Source organism: Centroberyx affinis, unplaced genomic scaffold (genome assembly GCF_046629955.1).
Source record: "Centroberyx affinis isolate AG114_WGS23_722 - 3 ecotype Tasmania unplaced genomic scaffold, CSIRO-AGI_Caff_v1 ptg002929l_1, whole genome shotgun sequence".
NCBI classification, from domain to species: Eukaryota; Metazoa; Chordata; class Actinopteri; order Beryciformes; family Berycidae; genus Centroberyx; species Centroberyx affinis.
Window position 1 is genome coordinate 42,458 of NW_027281048.1, and position 13,992 is coordinate 56,449.

Consider the following 13,992-nt stretch of genomic DNA (forward strand, 5'->3'; position numbering starts at 1 on the left):
ATGAATTCATGCTCAATATAAATAATAAGTCACGTCCATAAACACAGACTAATCCTTTCTTATGAGAGAGGTAGAGATGGCGAGAGGGAGAGAGATAGTTAGGTAGACGGACGAGAGAGAGAGAGAGAGAGAGAGAGAGAGAGAGAGAGAGAGAGAGAGAGCAAGTGAAAGAAACATCACGGCTTTTCGACTCAACTTCAGCTAATTGAAAGAGCTTTTTAGTGAGAATGGACTGCTGTGAGAGCGTCACAGAGCCACGGCAATAATGAGAGAGGGAAAGAAAGAGCGAGAAGAAAAAAGGAGCAGGAGGGAGAGAAATATTCAGAAACAAAAGAATAGAGACAACACCAAAAAAAAAAAAGAGAATAATATAGAGCGACGGAGACAAAGGGTGAGGTATCCATACAGTTCAGACAGATACCCCGGTGAAACCGACAGAGGTTAACAAAAGAAAGAAAAGGAGGGAAAAAAAGACAGAGCAGAGGAAATAGATACTCTGACCCACTTCCACGCAAGGAAGGGTCTATGAAAAGAGACGGCCATTTGGGCTCAAGATGCCCAAAAGCGCAATGAAATGGCCTGCTCGCCTTCTAATAAACAGAGCCAGGATTTATTAGACAGCCGCTTTTATTGTCGCCATTAAGAAGTGCAATAATACTGCCCTCCCGCTGCAGGAGAAACTACTTTAAAGGTGAAATAGGATGAGAGTAACATGGTAGCCTTACACGCATGAGAGGCAGCCGAAGTGTCAGATGGCCGCGGGGGTCTACCTACAGAAAAGGCTGTCTGCCGGACTGCGCCGGACCAGACCCAGGCTCGGACCGGAGCGAGCACGCCATGCAGCAAGCCCAGAGACACACAGAGACACACGTCTGGTCAGATCTCGTGAACGACCAAATATTAATCATCGCTTACATCATATCTAACGGTACGCCGTATGTGAGAGAGGATCTGCACGCGAGCAGGCGAGCAATGCGCGCGCACACACACACACACACACACACACACACACACACACACACAGTCACACAAATAATAAAAAACACATCCCTTGCCCTGAACCATCTACACACAAATAAGCCCCTTAGCGGCTCATCCAAAACCACTTGGAGCACATTTTCTCATTACACGAGCCTTCCTGTCCTCTCTGTCAGGCAGGAAACAATGGAGGGCCTCTAGAGCTCTGTGTGTGTGTGTGTGGCTGTGTGTGTGTGTGCTTGTGGTGTATGCGTGTGTGTGTGTGTGTGTGTGTGTCTTTTTGTGAGTGCACAAGTGGTGTACACATGTATTTGTGCATGCATGTGTTTTTATGTGCGTGTGTGTGTGTATATGAGTGTGTGTGTGTGTGCGTGTGCGTGTGTGTGTGCCCCATAAGGTCAAGCAGCCCCTAAACAAATCTGAGCGCGTGACTCACTGGGGCCTCCCATCTCAGTCCATCAGTGCTGACGGGATGGCATGCAAATCCAGCATGCAGGCAGCCTACTCTCCTGTGTCCCATGGCTATACAGGACCATGCGGAGACATATGGCCTTATTATTGCTTTTGTCTCTGCTGAGGGGATAGAATAGATGGAACAGTGTGTGTGTGTGTGTGTGTGTGTGTGTGTGTGAGAGAGAGAGAGTGTGTGTTAAGCTGTTCCTAGCCCCTAGGGTCACAACCAGGTTCCACCGATTCAAATCCTCTACCTTCGCTGATCCGAATGGGAATAAAGGGAATGGTTGGTTGGAAAACACACACACACCCACTCTCTATCGCATACACATGCACGCACACAACAGCCACCCTGCAGTACAGTCCCAGGTGTGTGCCTAAGGATGATTGAGAGCTAACTCTGGGTCTGACAGAGCCCTTTGGGGATTGAAATATTCATGGCTGCGGTGTTATTGTTATCTCAGTCCTGTTGGTGGTGGGATCCTAGACTGCACGCATAACCGCGCCTGATATTAAAAACAGAAACACAGGTAAAGACACGCGGGAGATATAATACATCAACCTCAACCCGTGCTTTCTCACTGGAGATTAATGCGGCAAGTGCGGGGGGGGGGGTTGTGTAATTTTATCTCTTCCCCCCAGTTCCTCACTTTCCCCACGAATTCAAACTAACCACGGGGAAAAAAAAACAAAAAAAAAAACAACAACAACAAAAGAAAAAAAAAAACAAAACCCCAGAAACAATGTTTATTTTTAGAAGGAAGAGGGATGAAAGGCAGTCAGGCATATGGTTTTGTAAGGCACAGAACTAATTATGTACAATAAGGGACGGCATCAATAATTCTACGCTTTTATTAGGTAAAGCCCTGAAGAGCGGTAAAATGTCATACATTATCTGGGGCGCGTATGTGTGCATGTGTGTGATTATGTGTTTGCGCATGTGTGTGTATTTACGCATATATCTGTATGTACTGTATGTGCGCGTCTGTGTGCTAGCGATAACCCCGCCGCTGTTCTTTGGCTCTTTTTTCCTTAATCCGGTTGTCCCCAAGCATTCAATTAGCTCTGGAATCTCTGATCAATGTGAACACTAAAAGCGTGCCCTATGAAGTTAAATGGGGATTAATTATTGAATACCAATGCTCCTGCTTGTTCTGTAATGTGCCAAATAGCAAAAACAAGGAGATTCAGAGGAAGAGGAGAAGAGGGATGTTTTCCTTTCAGGGTGGCTGTGGGTTAAGCTAAGATAAGACAAGATGTTGGTATAAGTGTGGGAGCTGATATCTATATTCATCTTGTGTTTTGAGTTTTTGTTGACTGGTAAAAACAAATTCTGGTTCTCCTTAGGGAAGATGTCTGCACTGGTAATGTTTGTGTGTGTGTGTGTGTGTGTGTGTGTGTGTGTGTGTGTGTGTGCTCTTGCATGCGTGTTTATGGTGCATGTCATACAGAGTGTGTGTGCTGTATTTATTCTTACATTCTCAGTTGAGCATCAACATTTGAAAACCAAACTACATCTGCCTCTCTGCTCTTTTACCAGCCAGTCCCTTTGGCTCTGACTCACATGAATATAAAAAAAAAAAAAAAAAAGATTTCATCTGCTTTTTGTTCAGGCCATCTCTTTTCCTTGTGCTCGACGCCCTACTCATTTTATGCACCAAAATAAAATTTGAAGCTCAGAAAACTGGGTGAACATGGCTCATTGCTTTTTTTCATTTGCCGTTTTTTTCACAGCGGGGAAGTGCGCCGCGCCTGGACCAAGGCTCAAACTCACAATGTTTAATCAAAAGCACAATCTGTTTATTTGAAGCTACGGTTCGCATGACAAATGATCTCCGCTGACAACAAAATGCAAAAAGAACCCTATTGGTTTTGAGCGACACAGATCAGGGATAAGGCTTTGTTAGCCCCGTGTTGCCTTCGGTCCTTGCTCACTCGCGCAGTTTGTCAGTGTCATGCGGCGTGTGCAGCACCAATATTTGTACATTTGTCCGGCTCCGGCCCCTCTGACCGCTCCGGCCCCTCGGCAATGACTCACTTCAGTACTTCATTGGAGTTGCCGGTGCTGGAGCCCTTTTTATCGGGTGGCCCGTGGCAGCTCGACTTCAGCAGGGTGTGTGGCCCCCGGTCCAGCATCATGGTGGAGGTCGCCGTGGCGATGACAGCCACTGCATCACGCACCCTGGCCTCGATGCCGTAGTCCCATTCGTCATACGACACCGAGATAAGCCCTGGGAGAGAGAGGGAGACGGAGCGAGGGCAGCGGGGGAGAGGAGCGCGGCAGGGTGGGAAGGGTGAGAGGAAGGGACGCATGGAGAGAGGGAGGGTGGGGAGTAGAAAGACAGAAGGATGGAGAAAGAGGAAAAAAGGAAAGAGGGAGAGAAAGCGTGAGAAAGAGAGGGAGGATACAAACAGACAGGCAGAGGCAGAGGAAATACAATGGAAAACAGCCGTAGGGGGGAAAGATATAGGAATTGAAAGCATTTTAGAAACACTGAGAACAAGATTAAGGATGCGATCACACCTACAGTATTTTTCTTCGGTCCAAACCATAGTGGAAAAGTTTACTTTGTTGCATTTTTGTATTTGGCTTGTTTAAGCTTACACTGCCTAATTAGAAGCAAACCAGGCCTTCTGAACAAGTCACATGGACTCACAAGTAGCTTCGAGTTTTGGTAACCTGTCATCTCACAAGGTTACAGATGTAGGCAGCGTGGGACAAAACAAATAAGATTCTGGCCCTGTAACTTACGCTAAGCATGATGGACTTGTGTGTGCTCTTTGCTGTAATTTACCTTATCTGGTATTCATACCAGGTAAGGCAAGGCAGGGCAAGTTTATTTATATAGCACATTTCATACACAACGGCAGAGACACATGAAGAAATAGCTGAATATGAGCATCAGTCAATACTGCGGTTTGCCCTCGCTTCATTTTGTTATGCACTTATTCCAAGCAGTAAGTGGTAGTTATCAGATGTCAACATCCGTCTCCTTCTACCCCTACACTTTTGTATTTTGGGTTCAGATGGCATTGTTCTCAACTGTAAAGAAAATTCAAGTCGCATACTCTTCTCTTTTCTTTTAGTTTGGTGCTATTTATTCCGCCAAACGTTTTTGGCTGCATGGCCTTCATCGGGGTGATACAGAGGCCCAAACAAACAACAAAAGCAGTGAATGCTCCAGAGTTTGAATTAACTGCACTGTACATGCTTGGTGTGGATGCGCCAAAAGGAAGGCTGCAAGGGAGAGCCAGTCTGACTACAAGCTATACTGTAATACCTGATGCAATCTGCTTCCTGTCTGCACCAATGTTTTGGAGAGATGTTTTCAAAACAACATATGATTGGGGATTCTTTTATCTATGGAGCCCAGTAAAGTTTAGACACATTTATTATTAAACTTAATGTAAAACACAGAATGTAAAAGTAAAGCCTTCTTTCTTTTAAAGTTCATGTGAGGAATGGCATAATGAGTCCATGTAAAATTATCTATAAAAACAAATTAAAAACTAAGTCACCTGAGAAGATTAAGAGGAGTGAGCGTGCCCCCTGTCTCTGACACAGCACTGTGCAAGTGGGTCTTAGTAGAACATTTGCATATGTGAATAAGCCCATCTGTCACTTACGCCCACTTTTCACTTCACAGCTCAAATTTACCACATAATAATGTGATATTTGATTGATCACTGTAGGAAAATGCTCTATTTGCTTGGCACCCTCCACAAAAAGGTCAAAGGTCAGGGTCAGCTACAGAAGGAGAAGAGGGTTTCGGCCACCCTCGCTAGGACATTAAAATGAGTCACTATAGTCCTTCAATAAAGTCTTACAGACATGCTTAAAAAATTATGGAACAAAGCTAAAGCTATCAGAGTTTCTCGCATTGGCAGATGGTAGATCAAGTGAAAGGCCTGGAAAAATCTTCCAACATGTTTATTGTCTTTAGTAAAGCCTAAGAGAAAAGTTTGGACTTAAGAACCATAGATCCTCTTTGCGACAGGAAGCAACAGGGTTTATGGGAAAAGTCTTAGTCTTGAAAAACATTAGCACTAACAACACCTCTGGCACGAGAGAGAGGTAGTTGTATCGAGGTAAGAGCCTTGGACCCCGCCTTTAAAAACACTGGTGATCTGTGGACAGCCCTGGTGTTCAGGTGTACCTGTCGGGAAGACGGAGGGAACGTGGTCCGCGTCTCCAGCCACCAGCGAGGGTACAATCCAGGTGTATCCGTAGCCGGTCAGGCCGACGGAGTGGGCCACCTCGAAGATGGTGCTGGCCTCCTCCTTGGTGCAGTAGAGCATAATCACGGGGCTCTGCAGCTTCTTCATCTGGTTCTGGATCTTGGAGTCTCCGTCGTCCACCGACATGTCCAGTAGGAGGACTTCTTCTAGCTCCCAGCCCACAAAGCTGTTCTCGATGGTGCTACGGACCTAGATGGGTACGGGAGGGGAGATGTGAGGGAGAGATGATTTTAAAAAGTGTAGGCTGCATACATACAGTTGTGAGGGAGAGATATTGGGAGTGAAATTGACTGAGATGTCTTCTCCTCCGGCTCCCACAACACAAAATTGTTCTCTGTCTTTACAGCTCTCCTGGGAGCAGGGAGCAGTGGTCGATTTGTTCAAATTTAACAAGAGGGAGAGTAAGGCACTTACTTTTACTCGAGTAAGGCATATGCATAATGTATATGATTAGGGAGGGAGGTCAGTAGAATGGAAAGAGATTTAGGTTGGTTTATGCTTCTGGTAAAAACTGGCAATATAAACTGGTATAAAATGGGTTTTCTGTATCCACCTGCTTTTTCCCCAAATATTTCCAAATTCAGTAATATGAATAAATCATTTTTGTTTAGTTTTTGATTACTTTGCCTAGAATACAGAATATGAAGTTAATGAATTTATTCAAAATCAAATATAGTTATCATCTACAATCACTTCTTTTAATTTCATCTTAACCAAGAGTGCCAGCAGTTATGGAATAAATAGTAACCATAGCCAGAATCAGAATCACTTGGTACAAAGACAACACATACAGAGCAAGGCCAAGGATGCACTGCAAGAAACACTGGGGACAGTTGAGTAGAAGATACTAGACTCTATACTGCATATACACACAACAGTAACACTAGCTAATTTGGCTCTTCAGAGGAGTTTCTGTACTGGATATCCTCACTCATCACCTGTATTTAGATGACTGTTGTATTTTGACATTTGTTTGTTGTTTCTTTTAAGCTGTTTAAACTGTTTCTTTATGTCTGTTGAAAAGATAGCAAAGTTTCGAGGCACCTTATCAAAGGATTAGAAAACACAGTAAAACCTAAAATAGGCGGCAGGCCTCTTATGATGGGTCCCCACAAGACAAAAGTAATAACACCTTATAATGTACCTGGGTCCCAGAGTGAAAGTGAATTTCTCATTTGAATCCACGGTTGAAAAAGTTTAACACTATTAGCTGTATGAGGAATCAGTACCTGGCTGCATCTAGGTGCTACTTTTATCAAAGGAATACATTTATTTAAGTAGAGAATATATTCCTCGCAATTCTTGGCCTCACCTTGTTAGTAAATGGTATGCTATGTATCAAGGTAGTGCATTTACCTTGGTGTGTACCTAGTGTAGCGGATAGGTGGCACATAGGATAGGTGGCACATAGTTTGTATGTATGTGTGTGTGTGTGCTGGTATGCGTACATACATGTGTCTGTCTGTGTCCGTTTACCTTGTTGACAAAGTCCTGGTAGCCGGGGTAGTATGTGGTGACGATGGAGAAGATGTACCAGTCGTACTCCTCCATGATGTTCAACATGACTGATGCCTGCTGCTCGATGGACGGGCCGAACTGGAAAAACATGGAGTGGTCGTCCTGGAAACCAGAGAGAGAGAGAGAGAGAGGGAGCCAATAGGCAAACAAGGTCATGAGTCATACAGCATGAGAGAAAACTGGAAGGTAGGGCACAGATGTTTGTGGAGAGTGTCCAGCTACTGCAAGCCGCGGGAACAAATATAGTCCTGTTTGTGATTTGCGCATACCCTGCTCATGCTTTGTAAAGGCACAAAGGAATGTGTTTGAATTTGACATATTCTTCATTTATATTTATGATGTTTGATGCTGAGCCTTTTACTTGCATGCACCGTCAAAAAATATGGTCTGTCCACTAGATATGAATAGTCATAAACATGTAGAGACTCATTACAATATCAAGGAACTGTAACAGATCTAGCACACTCCAGAGATCACAACAGGTAAGATTTCCACTTAGTTCAGTGACATTTACTTTTACTGTGGGTAGGAAAAAAAAGACGTAGACATCAAAACATTTCTCTGAAAGGTTTGGAGGAGACAGGAAGAGAAGGAGAAGTAGGACGAGCTTTTGGACCTCCAGGAACCTAACGTCTGGGGCCAAGGACTCGCCGGGCGCAGCGCAGTCACCCGTGTAAGACCGCCGTGTGACTCATCAGGGCGTAGAGGTTGAGATGGATTACTCATGAATGTAAGTGACTGGAGGCGTCGTGGAACAGGGACCGTATGGAGGACGGTATCACGTCAGGGGTCTTCTGTATGTCCAGAGTGAGATCATATTGAAAGCAGAGTGACTGAGAAGACAGGAGGTATCGGGGTACACTAACACCACATTGGCTGCTGTTTAAGTATTCCATAGGCTTCCTAGCTTAGTGTCACTAGAATGATGCCAAGGTAAAGTCCATTATTATTCATTATTCTTACGAAGATAATGACTTAAAATCTCTTCCACACATAACAGCATGATTAAGGCAGACTATATTTCTTTTTAACCATTTACTTATCAGTCACTTAACTTGAACTTTAATGTGTGTGACCTATAGCCCCTACATTCACTCTTGAATGCTTGTTTTTTTCCTGTGTGCCCCCTGGAAAAACAACTCGCATTTGCATGCATTGCTACACTTTTGCGTGTGCGTGCGCTTTCTCGTAACATGTGAATCCTGCGTATCCGTCCATGTGTGCAATCGGTCGTACATGTTAGTCATGCAAGAGGCTGAGCCCTCCCCGGGTTAGGTGTACTCGCTCCACTCAACATCAAAGCCCCCCCCGCCCCCTCCTTGCTCTCCAGTCATTTCCCCCCACAGGGACAGAGATGATCTGTTACCTACTTTTCACTGTAATGAGGTAATAACATTGTGATGTCAATTGAGGGTGGGGGGAGGGGGGTGGGGGGGGTGGGTTGGCAGCAGTGGAAATGAGGGGGGGGGGGGGGGGGGAGTGGAGTAGTGTGAGTGTGTGTGGAGTGTGAGTGTGTGAGTGGGTGGGTGGGGGAGATGTTGCACCTGATGTTGAACCCGCATCAACACTAAATACACTCCACTTGCATAAACGGGAACAAAGGTATTCTCACACATGACCGACAGCTAATGCGCCGGCCACCTCTAACCCCCACCTCCCATCCGACTCCATCATTGTTTGAGTATGTCAGCCGCTTTATGCTGAGTGTTAAATGAATTCTGAGGACGAGCGCTATATGTAATTTCCCCTGACATTATTATTCTCTCTGTGGATCCAGTAATTCCTGCCAGCCCCCTCCATCATCATCCATCCATCCCTCCATCCATTCACCAAGCTGACACCTCTCCGCTGTCCTCTGCACACCTTCACACATTCTCTCTCTCTCTCTCTCTCTCTCTAACTTATTCAGCTACATGATGCGCAAACACAGATGTGATTGAATTTGAAAACCCTCCTCTCATGCTCCACTCTTTTTTCATTCCTTCTTCTCTCTAACTCACACTGTATCTACTATTTCTTCACCCCCCCCCCCATCCACCTAAACTCATTCTTTGTCTTACTATCTCTCTCTCCTTCTCATCCTTTCTTTCTAAAAGTGGGCTCAGAGCAGTGCAAGCACTTGTGAGAGCAAACCTGCCATTCAGAGGGATCATAAGGGCACTGCTTACTTCATTCTTCCCGTCTCAGATTACAGCTAATCATCCTCTCTTTCTACTTTCTCTTTCACATCCTAATCACCCCTATTTAATTTCTGTCCTTTATTCACATGGCATTAGTGTCAGTGTCTCTTATTAGTCTCTCTCTCTTTCTCTCTTCCCCCTTCAACCCCCGCCCTATCTTTTTCCTCTCTGTCCTCCGTCTTCACATAATGTCCTGCAGCTCCATTAGTTCATATCACAGAGGTGTTAAGTGTCCTGCGGGGCGCAGTGTGTGTGTGTCATTACAAGAGCTGCCTGCCTGCCTGCCTGGCTTGGCTGGCTGTCCTTTCACATCACGCACCGCTCAACCAGGAGCCCAAAACAATGTTGTTTGCCACCCAAGTCACAAGCTCCTCTTTGTGTGTCTCCTTTCTGTGAGTCACAAGTTGCTTTCTGTGAGTTGCTTTTTGTAATTTATGCTGTCAGATTTGGTTAGACGGTGTTAAAAATGACTGGAGGGACTGCCCCTTGTAGGGGTATGAAAGCACCCCTGTGGCTGTTACATAAAGGACTTTTTAAAAATAAATCACAACAAAAACTAGACTCAAACCTGTTTTGTTGTTGATTGTGCCTTTTGCATGCGTCTTTGTAGTGCAAAACACCATTTTTCAGAGTTCATGACAAAGGTTCAGGAGAGAGTCTCATATTCTACTGATCTACTTTCCTCACAGTTGTGTGTGCTTTAACAGAGCGCTCTCAACCGTTTTTCTCCTGTGGCACGAACATTGATTATGTCCAATCTTCCAATTACCTTGTCAGTTCACCCCCTGTTTGGGTATATCACCAATTACACTTCCCTTCACCTTAGTTTATGCGCCTTTTTCCTCTCGCCACCTCACCCCAGTCACATCAGACGCTACATTCAAATTCCAGCCTTAGCACGGGAATCTCAAAATAGTGAAACTGTAGTGGCACCAATTCTGCAACAGTCAGTTGTGTGAATTAGCCAAAAAAAAAATCTAGTAGAGGAGCTGAGGTGAATCACTTGGGAGGCATTATTCAGCCTTTGTGCAGATATGACACCAGCCATCTAGCTTAGTAACACAAACCTCTGTATCTCATTCCAACTCCCTGAGGTGCTGTAGTGGTGCCTAACATGTGAGCGCAACCTCCAGTTAATACACTGACTCTACACCCTCGGCGACCTCACTGGAGTCCCAGCGGATGACATATACAGAAATACATACAATATGTTAATGTGCACACTCATCCATGTATAGAAAACATTTTTGTTTTTTTTTTGCAGATAGATCCCCACGGTGTTGATGTCTCTCCCTCCCCGTCTCACATATTTGAATGAGATGTGTTCGGATGCTCGCGAAGCGTCGGGGGCTGTTGCATGATTTAAACCTATTAAGACAGCGAGCGTTGGGCGCGCTTGATTTAGCTCAGATTGTCATGGGCGCTTCTTCGGTGCGTAGTCGGCGCGGAGCCTGCCTTTGCGGCTGCAGCTGCTGCGTCAGTGTGCTGTACTGTACGTGTGCTGAGGGGAGCGAGCCTAAAGCAGGAGGCTGAAAGGATTTGGCAACTCATCTCCATGTCATGCCAATGAAAGCCTGTCTCCAATTAGATTTGCAGAGGAAGAGCGACATATCGGCCCACTGCTCAACAAGCCCTAGTGGGAGAGGATTGGAGGGGAGAGAGACACACAGAGAGAGAGAGGGAGAGAGGGAGAGAGAGTGACAGACAAAGACGAAGACTGAAGAAGAGTGAGAGAGAGAGTGAGAGAGGGGGTGGCTGTTAAGGCTGAGAGAGATAGAGAAGAGTCTCGCTTGAGAAAACAGGCAAAACCTAAGAACTCATAGAGACAGGGGCTCACAAATACGCACACACACACACACACATACACACCGGCACACGCATACACACACACACACAAAAACACACACACACACACACACACACAGAAGTGCCAGTGTACACATCGTTCCCTCCAACACTCAGCTTTTTCCACTTCATCACACTCGTCTTTCTCCACCTTTCATCTTCCTCCCTCTGTCTATCTTTCCTCGCCACATTCTGAGCTCTCTCTCTCTCTCTCTCTCTCTCTCTCTCTCTCTCTCTCTCTCTCTCTCTCTCTGCCGCTGTCAGTCTTTCTCAGTTTAAGCCCATCGTGCTTCATCATCATATTTCTAATCAAACACACACGGTGTTAATTAATCTCATATTCGTTGTTTAATTAGCAATGACCCTTTTTCCACGTCTCTTCCCGGCTTCATTTAGTACACTTCATTTTAAAGATCCCACAATGTTCTGATTGAATTACTTTGCTATTTTAGTCGAGGAAATGATTTCAGAAGCGCTCCAATATGATTCACTCCCACAGCAGCCAATGGAGGGATGATGGAGCCACCGCTTTCTATAAATGAAGACCTTTTGGATATGAGGACATGGGGACAAGCTACTGTATATGAAATATGGTTACCAACAACATGAACTTTTGTTTACACTACTAGTAATGGCAACAGATTTTGTTTTATTAGCAGAAATATGTGCTTTCATTAACAAATGAGCATAGTTTTTTTTAACAGCTATTCTCTGATTCTATTGATGAAGTGTTGCTGGTGTGTAAATTTGATATCTTTTTGCTATCACTGTGTTTATGTGGCCAGTGAAAGTTTCCAACTTGTGGTATGCTGATAGGATGTGTTATTTTGCTATTTGTTTATGTTATGTAATAGCTTAATTTAACTTTAAGATAAAAACATTCAACAATCTGTGGCTTGCTCATTGTTACAAAATTATACATGGTGGCCCTGTGCATTAAAGTCATGATATAAGACACTGAGAAGCAACAGAGGCAGGGAATTCTGTGAATAATTAGGACCAATGGTGTTTTTTCATTAATTTAAATCCTTTTAGATCACTATTTCATCCAAATTTCTATTTTGTCTGAGTGTTAAATCACCATTGCTTATGAAGGTGATGAAAAAAAAAAAAAAAAAATCTGTTGTGATAATACATTTCTTATTTTTAACTGTGTACGCCATATTTCCAGCCTGTTAAGTACAGTGTAACCTTTAGAGACAGACCGGGAGCCACTTGGCTGTGACCCCATGTGAGAGAACATCACACCGGCCACGCCAAAACCCCCCAGCCACAGCCAGCACCTCTCTCTGGGATTAAACACAGGCTACACAACCACAGGGCTTCTCAGGACCTGGCTAATACACACACACACACACACAAAATGAAGACAAAAAGCAAATGCATGTACGGAGCTGTTTATGAATAAGTGCACGTATCTACATGAATACATTCACATATTTTACAATTTCAAATTTACAAATATGATGAAACACAGTCAAAACTGGGAAACACGTGCGTGCACACACAAACACACACACACAAACACACACACACAGACACACACACACGCACGCACGCACAAACACACACGGCTTCAAATATTGCCGCATACCTCCAGAGGGGACAAAGCCAGATTTGAAACAAGCTTCTACCAATTTACACAACAAAAATAGCTCTCTACAGCTGCAGCAGTGTTCTCAAAGTCTGGGTCGGGATCTAAAAGTGAGCACTGGAAGATTAAATAATCACACATTATTTTGGAAAAGCAAGTATCACATATTTGCATTGCCTTGCCTTCCATTTTCGCTATACACTAAGGTACTGTAGGGTAAAACACTTAGGCTAGTAGGTTAGTCGTCTAAAAGAGTAAACATTTTGAAAGAGAGTAAACATTTTAGATGTTCCTTATGGAAAGAGATTAGTGTTGAATTTGAACAACATGAATGTTGTTGTTTTCTCTCTGTTGTCAATCAAAATTCAGTTTTCTTACAGGACTATGCAGACTTTTAGCCTGCACACTGGGCAGAACTGTCTAGAGGAGACAGAGATGATTTTGGTGCCAATCCTCTCATCAGATATTGGGTAAAGTGACCAATGGGCCAAACTCCCAAAAGGTTGGTGTTAGGGCTGGGCGATATGGACCAAAAATCATATCTCAGTATTTTTACGCTGAATCTCGGTATTTTCTACAAAGTGGGCTAAATGTTCAGTTGTAAGTAGGGCTGGGCGATATGGACAAAATCAAATATCACAATAATTTTGACCAAATACCTCGATATCGATATTGCGACAGTATTGTAGGGATGACTATTGGTGCTTTCACAAAATATTTACACAATGAGATTTTTGATAAATAATCATCAGTAATGTGGATATAATGACTAAGTGGGTAAAGGCAAATAATAGAACAGCTAGAACAGTCTGGTAAATTCAGAAAATTACATCACTTTACTGTAATGCAGCCTTTAAAACCAGGATAAGACAACACTTATGACATATCACGATATTACGATATCCAAAATCTAAGACGATATCTAGTCTCATATCACGATATCGATATAATATCGATATATTGTCCAGCCCTAGTTGGTGTAGTCCTTTAATTCAGATTCAGCTTCCTCAGATACACATCCCACAACGGACTTTTAATCCCTGAGTGTTCACTTGAAGGCTGTTCAATATTTCATCACTTACTTCTCTATAGAGTGTGACATAGCTTCAGTTCACCGGGAGCGCTGATGTCCAATACACACACAGGACCAATGGTAATCTAACACTTGAATCCAAAAAGCGATTA

At 44.0% G+C, this 13,992-nt stretch overlaps 1 protein-coding gene across 1 annotated transcript in view; it reads right to left on the reverse strand.

The window, feature by feature from the left end:
* Positions 1-13,992, reverse strand: part of grin2bb (glutamate receptor, ionotropic, N-methyl D-aspartate 2B, genome duplicate b) — a 53,279-nt gene that overhangs the window by 22,617 nt on the left and 16,670 nt on the right. The window contains exons 2-4 of the mRNA XM_071536685.1: positions 7,147-7,290; positions 5,589-5,859; positions 3,470-3,662 (exon numbers count right to left, since the gene is read on the reverse strand). Coding sequence (XP_071392786.1) covers positions 3,470-3,662; positions 5,589-5,859; positions 7,147-7,290 — 608 coding nt within the window. The remainder of the gene's footprint in view (positions 1-3,469; positions 3,663-5,588; positions 5,860-7,146; positions 7,291-13,992) is intronic.